We start from the raw sequence: 15,371 nt of genomic DNA, 5'->3' as shown, positions 1-15,371 counted from the left end.
GCCCAAGCCATGCGTCGAGGTGAGTCCAACTATATCTAGTCGGAACTGCTCAACCTCGCGCACAAGCTCAGGCTCCTTCCCCACCAGAGAGGTGACGTTCCACGTCCCTAGAGCCAGCTTCTGCAGCCGGGGATCGGACCGCCAGGGTCCCCGCCCCTTGCTGCCGCCCAGCTCACATTGCACCCGACCCCTACGGCTCCTCCCGCAGATGGTGAGCCCACGGGAGGCGGGGCCCATGTAACCCTTTCGGGCTGAGCCCGACCGGGCCCCATGGGCGAAGGCCCGGCCACCAGATGCTCGCTCTCGTACCCCGCCTCCAGGCCTGGCTCCAGAGGGGGGTCCCGGTAACCCGCGTCCGGGCAAGGGAACATTCATGCCCAGGTTGGTCGTCATCATAGGGGTCTATGAGCCGTGCTTGGTCTGGTCCCTCCCCTAGACACTTGTTTGCCATGGGTGACCCTACCAGGGGCATAAAGCCCCCGACAACATAGCTGCTAGGATCTTCGGGACGCACAAACCCCTCCACCACGATAAGGTGACGGCTCAGGGAGAGGTTCCTATTTATCTGATTGGTTAAATAATGATTAATTCCCCAACATTTTGTGTTATTGAGTCATGCATGCAATACTAGATTAGTGTTGTGGACTGATAAACTATAACTATTGTTTAGAAGAATATGAAGGCTTTAAGTTGTCCTCAGACATACCTTACAGCAAGGGTTTGCAGACAATTTAGCAAATAATCATTCACACCTCTTCAAATGAACGGTGCTATCTGTGGAAGTGGACCAGGGTTCAAAGGAGGCTAAACAATTTCACTGTGAATATTTTCATGACTTTGCAAGTCACATGTATGTGAATATATTATTAATATATCCAATGCAGCACACAAGTATGTAATCACCACATTTCTTTGCTGAAAACTATCAACAAAGGAAGTTATTTAGAAAGTGTAACCAGGGACAGGGGTTGTAGATAGCCTTGGCTAGAAACCTGTATATGACTCATTTACTTTGCATAGCTTGCAATGTTTTATGCATTTGTCCCTGTTAAATAAACATGCAAATAAATACATAAATAGTGTCTGTCCTCATTTATCATTTTACTTTTTAATGATTTGTCCTTCTTCCAGTTCTATTGACCACATTTTTTTTCCTTTTGAGTGTTTTCCTTGCTGACAGTCTCACAGAAAAATGTAAATTTACTTTCTTGTGCCACGTCAACGACTGCTGTAGGGTAATGATCAAATTGCAGCACTTTCTTGCCTTAAAGAATCGTATTTTACAATACTTAAAATTGCGCAAGCATTAAATCATTCCAAGTGACGCAACACTAAATTTCTTGCAGGGATGTTAGAGGAAGTGATGAACAGTAAGTGGCATGAAACCACCTGAACTTTCTACCACCTCATAAATAGCCTGCAGTTAATAAGACAATGTTTTGTGTTGCTGTCTGTAGTGGTAAATTAAGGTGAGGCACAACAAATCTTTAATTAGGATAGTAATGAGCATGTGGTTACTGGTTTGCTTGTTTCTTTCAGAAACACAAGGCAACATCCAACATTTGTCTTTAACAATTTCAGCATCTTTACTGGGTTACTAGCATGTTTTTGGCAGTTTATATGGATGTACCTATTGCATGTCTTCTTAGGAGACTGGTGGCCCTACAGGCTAGTTAACAGAGACACTGTTAAAGTTAAAAACAAACCACTATTGTGTGTATGCCCTCAACTTTACTGCCTTTATACAAATTGTAGCTACAGCAAGACATTGGGATTTTTTGCTCCCAATCTTAATGGAATCAGGGAGACATCTGCTTTTTCTCAGGAGTCTCTGGGGGCTATACCATTAGCTTTTCAGTAAAATGTACTAAAACATCTGACTTTCTCCTGAAAACACATGTCAATGTATCAGGTTCTTAGAGTTTTTAGTCCATTTTGGCTAAAAGCATCCACAATAACAATACTATAATAAAATCAAAATCAAGTTGAAGTAAGAGTGCTACTATCAGAAGGCGCTTTTGTTTTTTGCTTTGATTAAACTTTTTGTGTTTAAATAATACTTGAAATAATGAAGGTGGGAGTTGTAGAAATTGTACACAAACACCAGCCTCCACTTAATCACGTTCTGATTTAATAAACTGAGATACAAAAGTCTTCAAATTTAGTTAAATTAGTTTAGATTTTATTGCCCAAAAAACAAAACAGTAAATATTTAATGCAATTAAAAAATAGTCTTTTTGCAGTCAAACTGTAATCGACTTTGCCTGATCTGTTTTTTCTCCTTCAGTCTTATGCTACATAAGTCTGGTGCTGTATATACATATTCATGAGTCTGCAGCAGAGCGACTTGCTGCAACATGCATTGATGGTGCTCGTAGAGAATTTAAGACTGTCATTTAGTTCTGGACAGAACTGCAAGCTGCCACATGTAAGGCTACTTCAGTTTTACTGGTGACACAAGCAACATCTTAACAGCTTAATGACTATCTGCTCAGCCCAAATGCCTTTTAGAGTACTCAACATGAGCAGTGCATGTTAAAGAAAAGGCTTTGTTTATAGTGCCTGCTGCTGAAATCATAAAGACGACCACTTTGAATGTAGTGTTTATTTTAGGAACCAGTTTTCTCAACAGGAACCGATAATGAATGATGGGAAGAGCTGTAATCACAAACTGATGTTTAAAATCTATATATATTTTCTCCTCAAGTAGCTTTTTTATTGCCCCTTTAAGTGTGTTTCTGTGGGTATGTATTGGCTCTTGTCAAAGAGCACTCAAGATTTTAAAGCTACCTTTTATCCATATGTTTGTTCTTATTTTAGCTGCAGAGACAGGGCACACAAAAAGCATATGCATAAAAAAAAGAGGAGAAAAATCTCCCTTCTCCTCCTCCTCCTCCTCCTCCTCATGAAAGTGGAGAGCAGTAGGAGGGAGGAGGAATGAGGAAGGAGAAGGGGGAGGGTAAATACACCCAGACAGAGCCATGTCTGACATCCTCGCTTACTGAAGGAAGGACGGACTAATACAAAGCCAGTGCGGCCAAGCAGAAGAGAAAGAGGGGAAGACTGGAGGGAGGGAAGAGGGAATAAATGCAAAAAGCTTGGCAGAGAACAAAAAAAAAAATGTGAAAGAGATGCACAAGAGCTGCATCAGTTCCTGCCGGCAAGGAACAAAAAACATTGTGTTCGGGAATGGGAGCTGGTGAGCTCAACCATCAGGCGAGTGCAAAGAGAAACCAGGCAGACTCCAGTGTAGCTGAGCACCAATCCTCTATTCCTCTGTCCCTCCCTGCCTCCCTCTGCCAGCTTGGACCAAGCCTTGGTATGATTTACAGGAAGGGTTTGGGGCTTTTGATTAGGATTTGGAGCTTTATGTTATAGGAATATGCTGCTGCAGAGGATTTAAACGTGCTGTTATTTCTGATTGAACCCAGTGTGCGACGTGGAGACTCCTGTGGTCGCTGCTCTCTCTGTGTGCTGCTCCCCTCCCTGCTGCCTCCGGCTGTGTTTGGACTATGGTCCTGACAGAGAAGCAGGGCATCACCCAGATGCAGGGCTCGGACTGTATGGGTGGTTAAGCCTATAAAAATCACCACCATGGGAGCTAAACAGATGAAATGGTAAGCGCCATTCTGTTATTGTTATTATTCTAACATAATGACAAGATATAAGGCCGTTATTTCCATATACAATGCATCAATGCAGTGGCAGATGTATTCCATTTATCAGGCCTAAATTAAGAACTCCCACACCATTAGCATGTGCATCTTTTTCTACATGCAGAAGTTCATTATATTCTTTCAAATAAGGCTCTAAAACTCTGGCTGCAGGTTATTGTTCGGTGTTTACAGTGCTGAAGATGTGGGTGTGTCCCGTTATGTGTCTGCATTAACTGAGCTGCTATTGCCTTGGAACCACTCTCTACCTGCCTTTACCATCTCTCTAATGTTAAGATAATAAAAAACATATTTAAAATGAGATTAGAAAAAGGACACATTTTTCTCAGTTAAACCAAACATAGCATCATTATATTTTGAAATGGGATTTTAAGTTAAATGAAATCTTAGCCTTAGCATGCACTTAAACTTTTTTTTTTTCCTGCTGATCACTGGTCATAGAATAATCAGACATAAAAACTAACTATTTAAAAAATAACCTGCTTTCTCTCTTTAAAGTCTTATGAGCTACATGCACTTAAGAGTAGCAAAACCAAAGAACTCATAGTTTTAAAAAAAAATACTGCTGTGACTAAACTGGTTTGGAATGAAAATACCACATGTTTACCATATGGTATTTTAATTCAGTGGTTCCCAGATAGGGGAATAAAAATGTGAAGGGCCTTGAGACAACGAAATACAAAGTTGTGCTGCAAAGTTTTGAGCTTTCTTGGCTTTTCTCTGTGTAACATTGGATCATTTAGCATCTTTGTGTTTTTAAGCTTTTTAATTAGAACAGAGAAGAAGCCTAAAGAGAAAACTCTGTGTTAAACCAAGAACATATAAATAAACATAGAGAGGCCCCAAGTAGAAGCAGCTGATTTTAAAAAGGGATCACATACGTGAAGACTCAAAAAGTATCAGAGTATTTTATACTTGCCCTTTGGTAAGGTGATAGAGAAACTGCATGCACTTTCCACACTGCTAATCTAACGATGTTAATCTGATGCATAGCAGCTCATCTTCCGCAAATCCCATGCAGCGCTTAATCTTTTGGCTAAATCTGCATGTTCCAAATTAAAATGCATGTAATTTGTTGGTGCAAAATCAGCACCTTAAAACATACAATAAGTTTTCTAACTTATTTGCACTCTTCCCTGAAACAATGTCAAAAGCTATTCCTATCATGTCATCATGTGCAACGACATGATTAGAAAGACGCTGCTTCTTTGATCCGCCCTTGAAAAACACTTAAGGATAATTACAGCAGCATCTGATAAGTTGGTTGACTCAGGCTTTAAATGGGAACTGGTGCAATGACCATGTGGGAGAGAAGGGAGGAACAGAAACTAGCAGATAATCTGAGTGTGCTGAATGAAGCCGGAACAATTTAATGCTGCCTAAGATGGAAACGTCGTAATTGTCGTCCAGGTTTTTCTTTCTTTACTGTAGACTGTATAAATGAAACTTAGTCATTATCAGTTAAACGTTTAAATATGTCAAAGATATCTAAAGTGTAGGTCAGGTGTAAAAAGGGTTGTTTGGGTATGTTAGGGGCTAACTTGCTGGGGGATGCCAGATTAATTTGCTAATAAATTAAATATTTAGAAATATAACAACAGCATGGATTATTATATCAATTTGCATCTACATTTCTCTTTCAAGTTGATCCTAACTTGTCAAAATGATCATTTATTTTTATTTCTGACAACCTGTAAAATCCTACAATATCCACTTCTACTTAGTTTTATTTGTTAATGTTAGAAATTCTCACAAAGCTGCAGGGATGGAGATGATAAACATTGACTTGAATATCATTTTTAGCATCGAACATGTGGTGCTAGCTGCTAAATAGTTCTGCTTCTCAAAATGGTTTCAAATATTAGTTACGGTTGCTTTAGGCTTGGTTCCAGTTTGTTTGAAATTGTCACCATGATATGTGAGTATAGTCCACACAGAGGCAGTAACAAATGCTACAAGTGTTTGCTGTCTGTTATGACATAAGCTTGAGCTGAATAATGATAGCAGATAGGCAGAAAGCCTCCGAGGCGAAAGTCGAAATCTTGCTCCATATTTAAAAGAGGAAGATGTTAAAAGAAATCCTTCAGGAGATTCATCGGCTTCTAAACAAGACTTTATCCCACAGTTAAATCCATGGTATTTTTTCCATTCTTGGTTATTTAGCCTCAAGCATGGCATGATGAGTTTTGAGCTTCTTTTTTTATGATTTTGCTAGCACCAAGTTAAGACCTGTTTCTTCACTGACTGGCCTGTTTTCACATGCATACACACACAAAAAAACAGAACCTCCTGTTCCATGGCCACGCGTATTACTGTGTGGCACAGGTCAGCATATCCTATTTCTGCAAACACAGATACTGTAAGTAAAATGGCAGCTTGCATCAGCCTTGAACTGCTGGTGATGCTTTCCAAAAACAAAAACTTAGCTGTAAGAATAGCAGCTTTTCAGCATTATGTTTTCAATTGATGGTCAAAAGGGTTTCAAAATATGTGAAGGATTTCCTGTGGGAAAATGGCTGAGTTGTGTGCATTCCTTCCCCAGTTGTGTACGTACTCAGCAAGTTTTAAATGTGTGTAGCTTTGGTTTTATCAACTTCAATATTTGTACTCTTAGGGCTATTATATGTTAAAAAATGGGATAAGTTTAATCCCATCTGGGTAAAATATTTTATTTCCTATTTTGGCGCTCCTCTGGGAGTATAAAGTCTAAATCTCCATTTTATGTTGCTAGATTTATTTACTGCTGTTCTTTTGTCAGGATGTTAACACATTCAGTCTTGCCTGTTCCCTCAATCTGTTTCAGTCTCAGCTCAGCCAGCCCCTCTCACTCCCCCAAAGAGGAGTATATTATCACTCAGTCCACTGACACCTTGAAAGAAGAAACAGTCCATGATCAGTCTGAGAACCAGGGGGAACCTCTGGAAGACAAACCTGAGCTGACAGAAAGGAAATCTGTCCCAGGTTAGTTGGATGCACATCGGTTCTTATAAAGTCCAATTTGATACAGTGAAAAATACATTAATTAAAAAAAAAAAGCTCTGTAGACTCATTTCCTCTGTCCCCATCTTGCTTTCAGAGGAGGTTTCTCTCTGTGGATTGTGTCCCTCCCTCGGGCATGATGGGCAAGAGGAAGAGAAGTCCTGGGAGGAGCAGCTTGATGCCCACCAGGAGCAGCTGGAGAAGGAGATGCAGGAAGCCAGAAGGATGGTGTTCCGCTTACAGGTAACCCTGGGTGATAACAAACTTTAAAGCAAATGGCACAGCAGCTTTGAAAAAGTCTAGATGAAGGTGCACAGACTGCAAATAAATCCGAGGAAGGCTGCAGGTTAAAAACGACATCAAGTGAGATTTTAGCCTGGTTGATGCCTGATTCTCGGCAAACATCTGCTATATTTTCACAGATTTAAAAAAAAGGGTACTATGTTAATATAAAGCAAAATGCATATAGGGTTTGTTGTAATTATCAGACTTACAACAGTTATTGCTGATTCCTGCTAGACTCCATAAGTTCTGTTGAAAGACTTGTCTTAAGTTTCACATTAAGGCAGATCAAGTTTTTGGGATCGGATCATTTAAAATCTTGTGTCATCCTACATGGAGGGAGTCAAACCCAAATGCTTGAAAAATAATAAACTAATAGGCAAACAACGAGGAACAAGCGGAAGACTGGAAACACTGACGAATGAAATCAAGGCATGTATACTGAGGTGAGCTGACTAAATGAGAAGCAGGTGAAGAAAATCAGATAATCAAACCAAAATAAAACAGGAAGCTAGACAAGACAATGAGACAATAAAAAACAAAACATATACCCAACCCCCACAGATCTTGACATCTTGCTCGATATAGACACCATTACAGCTGTCAAATTATACCTGCTGGTTGATTTGAATTCATTTTTATGTTGCAAGCATACTATGATAATCCTGTAAAATATTCTGTTTGTACATATATTTGCACAGAAATAGGTTGTACATCATATTTATTTGTGTTATTATGATATTTTCTCTCTGTTGCCTATTTTCTGTTTGCATGATTACATACAGTGCTAACACAGGTGAACCACTGTAGGCCCTTGAGCAAGTCCCTTAACAGCTCAGAGCTGGTCCCAGGAGCCATAACAAGGCAGCCCACTGCTCTCAAGTTCATCTATTTACAATGCAGAGCTGAATTTCCAAAATGGGATTAATACAGTACATTATTATTATTATTATTATTATTATTATTATTATTATTATTATTATTATTATTATTATCATCATCATCATCATCATCATCATCATCATCATCATCATTATTATTATTATATTATTATTATTATTATTGGTAGTAGTAGTAGTAGTATTGTTGTTGTTACACATGCAGAACAAAGCAGATAACAGGACAGAGATCAACACATAATTAAGGTGAACAAATCCGAATGTGGAGCGTCCGTCCCACCATATCATCCAAATTTCACACTAATGTCCAAACAAATATGGAAATTAATTTTCTGCTTATATAATATCAAACAATGTCATTACTGTGAACGGATTGTTTTGTAGCTTATGAACCGAACATGGTTGGGGAAGGGTTAGAGTTTAAGATAAAGGGAAGTAAAGCTGCTTTGTCTTGTGAAGTTAAAAGGGAAAAAAGACATTGATGGATGAAGTTCCTGCTTGTATTCTAGGAATGAAATGCACTTCACTTTACTGTGCTTATGCTTGTGTACACATCAAGTTTTTCAGAGTGATTTCATTTTAATTAAGTTAAATTTACTGACATTCTGAGCAGCAACTCGTAAAATGTTAATCTGATTAAATACAGAAGTGCAACACAGAAACATATCAGGCTTCACTGACATATTTATTTCATCATCACTGCTTGTCTGTGTGTGTGTGCCTTTACTGGTGTGTTTTCTGTCCTCAGGCTTTGCTGCTGCATGGCTCCCTCCCCGAGGAAGACCAGGATGGATCAGTGAGCTTCGGAGATAGCCGGGCGAGTGCAGAGCAGCAACTGGTACGATATAGTGCCCTCTCTCTGTAAACTTGAGAAAGCATCACTTAACTGTGTGAAGTGTCCGTGTCAGCCCTTCTGCTGTGATGATGTTTGTAGCCATCATTCCTCTCAGAGCAGCCGCCGCAGAGAACAGATGATTCTCTCTGATCTACTAGTTGACTGTCATATGTTCTCATTGCTTCCTTATATGTTCTGACATTTCTCCTTTTTCTAATTATCCTGTTCATACCCTCTCCTTTTGAAGGTTCTAATCCGCAGCCGTCTGGACCAAAGCATGGAGGAAGCCCTTGATCTCAAGGTACAGTAAGCAAACGTAATTAGAATTAATATAGTTGAGCTGCATAACAACCAGATTTCCTTTCTTTAATGTTTCTGCTCATGCCTATGTTTTTTTAGAGGGAACTCCTGAGGCACAAACAGGAAACACGGCACATTCAGGCCATCAAGGTAAACCTCTTACTCTAATTTAGTACTTTTGCTGTGAACTGAAATGGATTAGGGGATATAATTCAATCTTCTTTTTTGAACCTTCCCAAACCGATGATTCTGCTATTTTGAACACATTTTCTTTTTTTTTAATTTCTTTACAAAGATGACAAGATCAGTTGTGGTTGGATGCCACGGATGAGGCAGGTGGATGCAGCTGATCTGTATTAGTGTCTTCTTGTCTTTGATCTCTCTCTCTCTCTCTCTCTCTCTCTCCCTCTCATTAGGATGCTCTGCAGCAGCGCCTGGCAGTGCAAGAAGACGTTGTGCTGCAGCTAAAGCAGGAACTACTGAGGTGCAGCATGGCCAAAGATCAGTTGGAAGGAGAAAATGTGAGAAAAGTCACGATTTCCTTTCGACCTGATAAATTATTTGACCTGCTTGACTCGTGGACGAAAGTGCAAGGGAGAAAAATATTGGACTTTTTATATCACACTCATGTCCAGTCTCTGCCTGCAGGAAGAGCTCAAACGCAAGCTGAGCGAAAGAAACAAAGCACTCATTGAATATGAGGTACAATCTTTCATCAATCTTGAGCTGAACGCGTGTAGGTAAAGGCTGGCTTCATGTCATCCATCTGTCTTGTGACAACAGCAGCAGCTTGGGAGGAAGGACAGAATTCTGCATCAACAGCAGCAAAAGCTTGATGAAGCTCAGCATAAAGCACACGAAGTCAGCCATGGACGGGTATGGAATCTGACACGGTTCAAGCACTCCCCTAGTATTCTCGTTGTTAAGATGTAAATCTGAATCTTGAATAAGAATGCAGAGAGATTTTTTCATATCACAGTTACACACTGCTTAACACGAGGCAACACCCACTCTTCTTTTGTCAACAAATCCTATGATAAAACCAGAATCACTGAAGCATTAAAGCAGCATGTCATCTTAAAAGTAAGTTTTATTTCCTCATACAAGTCAGCATCGTATTCTGTAAAAACCACAGGAGCAAATAGAGCATTTGTGGGGACTATTCTCAGCAGCAGATTAATACAGATTTCTTGCACCAGTGAGCTTTTCTTGCAGCAGGATAGCAAATGTGAGAATGACTCAACACAAGCCACAGTGCTGCAGTCTACATCATAATCAAAAAAACCAACAAAACATGTCACCTAGTGCAACATTGTGAGTCACTGATGTGCTTTTAATAGTATTTTAACTACAGTGAATCTTTTATTCTGAGGTACTGGCTCCATCTGGCTTCGCTTTAGCTACAGCTACAGTTGGCCTCTTTTTTTTTACTTTTTTTTTTTGTAGTATTTTCTAATAATAATGTAAAAGTAGAGCACATCTCATTTATATTTTTACTTTTCTCAGCCATTTAGGAGTGACAATGGTGGCTACAGTAACTCGGTGGCATCAACTTCCCCTCCAGCTTTCCAGCACAGTGCTCCAGTAAGTACCCATTACTTTTTATTCATTCATTTATTTTGATGGCTTATGGTATGAATTTGTTTTTGGTACAAAAAGGAAATTTTAGATAAATAATTATATTTTTATAGATATTGGTAAAAGCAACAACAAAAGAAAAGAAAAACGGAAGTAAAGATGGGGGAAAAACTGAAACTTTGTGTGGTGAAAGAATTAAACTATTGAAGATGTTTTCTCTGTGTAAAATAGTTCATACCCTGGAGATTTTATGATATATGGTTTTTAATAGTATTCAAAGCTTCAGAGAATCCAAACACAACAGAAGTGAAGGCCTTGATCTTCAGGCCCTCAGGTAGCACCGCATTACAAACTAAAATCTGGTGTGAAAACACTTGCAAAAGGTTTTTCAAAACAGTATCGCCGCATCCATAAATTCAAGTTTAAATTTTACTATGCAAAGAAAAACACAAATAAGCACATGTAAACAAGATCAAAACAGATAAACAAACAAGAGTAAATTTATCCTGTGATTAAGCATATTTTTAACTTTATTTTGGTAGATGTCAAGGTATGCCATGTCCATGCAAGGTAAAGATGAGCATTACCATGTAGGCTGGGGTAAACATAGCTCAAAAGCAAGTACTATTGAAATGAATCTAGTTGAACATAATTGTTTTGCCCAAAAGCTGGTCCACATTAGACCCAAAAATGTTTGCTATCTTGTAAAGTATGCCTTTAACGAGGAAGGGAAGAAACCGGGTTTCATTCACCAGTATGTTCTCACAAAATTTGTTCTCAAAGTTTTCTCTTTCCACAGAAAATGTCGGTCACATTCACAAATGTTCTTACTCTGCAATTTAGTTGTATCTTTCTTTTTACACTGTAAGTTGATAGGACAGACCAGATACCGTTGCATATAGGTAAATCCCCAAACAATGCCCATAAAAGCTCAAGACCTACGTGCCATGTGCAACCAGGCCCAGATAGATGTCAGACGGGAAAAATCACAAACAGAACGCCAAAAGTGTGACTGAAAAAAAGAAGTGATGATGAAGATGTTCACTGAAACCCGACTGCCCTCATTTTCATACATGGTTATAAATAACCACACAGTGTGATTAAAATCTTATAATAGCAGCTTTATGTGCAAACAGGCAATTATTTACAACTGAACTTGGACAGGAGCCTGTAGTCTGGTCCCATGAGGCTGTTAGGACACACATCCTTGTGGTGTAGTGGCTGAAGGAGGAAAATGTACACAAGGATACATTTTCATTACATACATTGCCTCCTGTCCCTTCTACAGTGTTTAAAGCAATTTGCCTCCTGTTATGGCATCCTTTTAAGATGCGGTGTGCTGTTAAAATGACAGATGCTAAACTAACTCTCCAGATAAGTTGGTTACCATTGCTAGAAACCAAACAATCAGGGCATTATTAATTTAACTAATCATTGATGAAGAAACCATTGGGTTGAATAGAAATGATTCATGACCACATTCAGCAGGAGCATCTGGGAGTTACAGATGACCTGGACTATTATGTCAGGATGTTATGCATGTGAAGGAACAAATCTGACATGTGTCCAGTTTATTGCACTGATGGTGTTAAGAAGACAAGCACTAGAATGAAATCCATCTGACTCTGAGTTGTTCTTAAACAAATGATTGAAAAATACTTTTTTTTTTTCAACATTGGGACAAGATCTGTAATTTCTCAAAACCTGATTAAATCAAAGTATTTGTTTTTTCATTGTTGTGTCTAAACTACAGAAAGGTTGACTATGTTCATCCATGTTGGTGCTAAAATTTTCCTAACAGTACTCTACTATAACAAATTCACAGTATCCAGATTTTCATGAATGCCACAACCTCCCAAAGTAGAATTTAAGAGTCTCACTCAATTGCTGAGAGAGGCTCGGTGTCCATCCTACCCTGCAGCTCTTACGACTTCATAAATAGGCGCCCAGACTAGTATACCTGCAGTTTAGGGCAATCACTGATTGAAAATGTGTTTACGTTTATGTAATAAAAAGTGAAAGAAAGGGGAAACTGAGTGGTGAGCTGCTGAAATCATACATCATGCAAAATAAAAAGAAATACAGATTGTTTTTCCTGTCTATATTCAAACAGGAGTGAAAATGTTGGGTGCACCTGATTGGACAGTTGTCATGTTGTTGTACAGTGAAAGGTTCATCCTCATATATCTTCAATCGATGCATTTATCATTTTAAACTTTATGCATATTCTTCTAATGTATTCTTGTTCATGTGTACGTTTTAGAGATCAATTTACTCTGTACCTGTGCGTCAGTACTTTTCCACTTTGTGAGCTATTACTGTTTAATCAATTCCTTCAGTAAGTCTCCACTGAAGCCTATCATACCAGCTGCATGTGGGAGTCGGTTTCTGAGCCAGAGAGGAGTACGCAGAGAGAAAATTCACCCATCCATGTGCAATAAAACATATTGTAACTTGTGCTTTTTATTCATTTCAGCTGATCTGGTAACCACATGCATTTGTCCTGTGTTCGCAGCCAAACTGAACACATGCTAGTCTTTAAAACAGCATCGCAAGTTTTTTATTTAAATCAAGTGCAGACCATGAAATAATAAGTTTGTTTTGTCACAGGGTGAGGAGCTGCAGCTCGTCAGAGAAGCGCTTCGCAGTTTAAGGGACAGTTTCTCGGGCCATGACCCTCAACATCACACCTTGGACACTTTGGAGCAGGGTGTGGCCAGTCTCATGGACCGACTGCACTCCTTAGACACCCAGCGCAGACAGGATAGAGGGGTAAACACTCAAACAAGCATCTCAGACCATTTTAAGAAGCAGTAGCATGTTTGTCACCTGACATATCATGACTCAAGCATCTATGACACACTTGACTGTTTACCATGAGCGATTGGTCCTTATTCTAGGAGGAATTTAAATCACCAGGACGCAGAGCCAACTCAACAGACCGTGACTCCTGGCCACCGAGTTCAAGTGAGACAAACAAAATACTTGTTTTGCTTCGTAGTTGTCATCCTCTCCAACATCTCAGCTTGGGCTGCTAAATCAAATTGTCCCATTCAGTTATGTTGCTTTAGAAAGAGGCTGTATTTGTGGCTGTGAGGCAAGAGCCATTTCACATTCTGATCGTGCAAACTATTTCTTGTTCTTGTTATTTGTTCCAGAAATGGCACACTCGCACAGCAGCCCGGGATTGGACGCTGCCATCTCCACTAAAGTGCTCTACTTCACAGACCGCTCGCTCACTCCGTTTCTGATTAACATCCCAAAAAGGTAAACATAAAAATGCACCCTAATGGCAGGCTTATGTAGCTGTGTCTTTGTTTATTTCTTCACAGCAGAGTGTGTGATTTGCAGACAAATTGCTGTTTAGGTTTGAGCTGGATTGAGACATGACCAGAGCATTAAAATGGGCTCTTAGGTGGCTTTATGTTTATCCAAGAAAAGCTTACGTGGGTGTTTGAATGCATATATCATAACTGACAGCTTGTGCTTACAGGCTGGGTGAAGTGACACTTCGGGACTTCAAGGCTGCTGTCGACAGACAAGGCAATTTCAGATACCACTTCAAGGCCCTTGACCCAGAGTTCGGCACAGTGAAAGAGGAGGTAGGCGTGGGAGTAAAATCACAGCCCCTACATCTTTTCACGTCAACTTCAGCGGGTACAATGTAAAACGGCAGTTATAGAGAAGGATATGCAAATATCAACTACACCTGCTCTTTATTTAAAACACTGCAAAGTGACTCATTTCTATCCCAGAGAATCTGAAAACACCCGAGTAGTTATTTTCACATCCCATCTAAAGCTTTGTGTTGTAATTTTTAGGTGCAAGTCTCTCCTGTATGTAAATTCTGCTCTGTTGGTCGTTCAGGTGTTTCAGGATGGAGCAGTTGTGCCTGGCTGGGAGGGGAAGATTGTAGCGTGGGTGGAGGAGGACCATGGAGAGCGGAGGTAGAGCCCCAAATACCGGAGATCACCACTGGAAACCTCCCTTGTTCCTGCTGGACCCGGAAGCCACTATAAATACATGTGATGCCATAAGAAAGAACAGCTACAGTATTATTATACAATTTACTGGGACCAATGGATTTAATGCCTCTCAATTCCCAACCATGTTTTAAAAATGAATGTTTCATACCAAGAATTTGACTTTACATTTGGGTAATAGTTTGTTTAATTGAATGCACACTACACAATGTTTGAAGCTAAAAATTAACAAGTGGAATTGCAATTTAATGGTCAGTAATACAATACTTGAAGCTCTTAAATACAAAAGAATGTTCATTTGCCATAAAGGCTGTAATCAGTGCATAACACATGCACGTCAAAATGGAAGCGTCTACTGACATTTTTCACACGTTCTGGATTGCCAAACAGTGATGTTGTTGTTCTGCATCAATTTTGATGTTTTAATAAACGTAAATTATTGCATGGATCATTTTGCTGACAATTATTCCCCTTTGCATATGCTACTGACGCTGTTCACTAGCTTTTAGCCATTATACACCTACATGCAGACGCCCACATATTAGTAAACAGACTTTGTAGACTGTCATTAAAGTCAATTATTGTTTTGGAGAGGTGGGAGGAGAGGAGGGAAGGGGGTGGAGGTAAATTTGCTTTTGTAGATCAGCCCACAAAACAAAAGGGACAGTCTTACACATGTGCATAAAAAGATTTTGCCATTAAAAGTAGATCAGTTTACAGGCAAAATACTTGCAGATTAGTTGGAGGCAGACCATGCTCCACTCTGCAGTCTACTATGGTCTTGTCAGGTTGTTTTTCCACTGCTGTATTTTCACTCCTTGCTTGGAGAATTTTTTCTCCA

General features: G+C 39.6%; 1 protein-coding gene across 1 annotated transcript; it reads left to right on the top strand.

Moving 5' to 3' along the window:
• The first annotated feature begins 3,130 nt into the window (after positions 1-3,130).
• dixdc1a (DIX domain containing 1a) lies at positions 3,131-14,772 on the top strand. Its single transcript, XM_079246761.1, has 16 exons — positions 3,131-3,319; positions 3,432-3,617; positions 6,478-6,635; positions 6,751-6,896; positions 8,583-8,672; positions 8,917-8,970; positions 9,069-9,119; positions 9,386-9,490; positions 9,618-9,671; positions 9,753-9,845; positions 10,476-10,553; positions 13,158-13,319; positions 13,448-13,514; positions 13,706-13,814; positions 14,041-14,149; positions 14,415-14,772. Exons 2-16 carry the CDS (start codon positions 3,595-3,597, stop codon positions 14,496-14,498), a joined length of 1,383 nt encoding a protein of 460 aa, XP_079102887.1. The 5' UTR covers positions 3,131-3,319; positions 3,432-3,594; the 3' UTR covers positions 14,499-14,772.
• The last annotated feature ends 599 nt before the right edge of the window (positions 14,773-15,371 follow it).

This window comes from Telmatherina bonti (genome assembly GCF_933228915.1).
Source record: "Telmatherina bonti genome assembly, chromosome: 9".
Taxonomy (NCBI): domain Eukaryota; kingdom Metazoa; phylum Chordata; class Actinopteri; order Atheriniformes; family Telmatherinidae; genus Telmatherina; species Telmatherina bonti.
This window is presented reverse-complemented; position numbering and strand designations above follow the sequence as displayed.

Coding starts and splice junctions, on each gene's coding strand:
- dixdc1a (XM_079246761.1), top strand. CDS start 3,595: ATGGGAGCTAAACAGATGAAATG. Junction 6,897..8,582: donor GGATGGTGTTCCGCTTACAG/GTAACCCTGGGT, acceptor TTCTGTCCTCAG/GCTTTGCTGCTGCATGGCTC. Junction 9,846..10,475: donor ACGAAGTCAGCCATGGACGG/GTATGGAATCTG, acceptor TACTTTTCTCAG/CCATTTAGGAGTGACAATGG.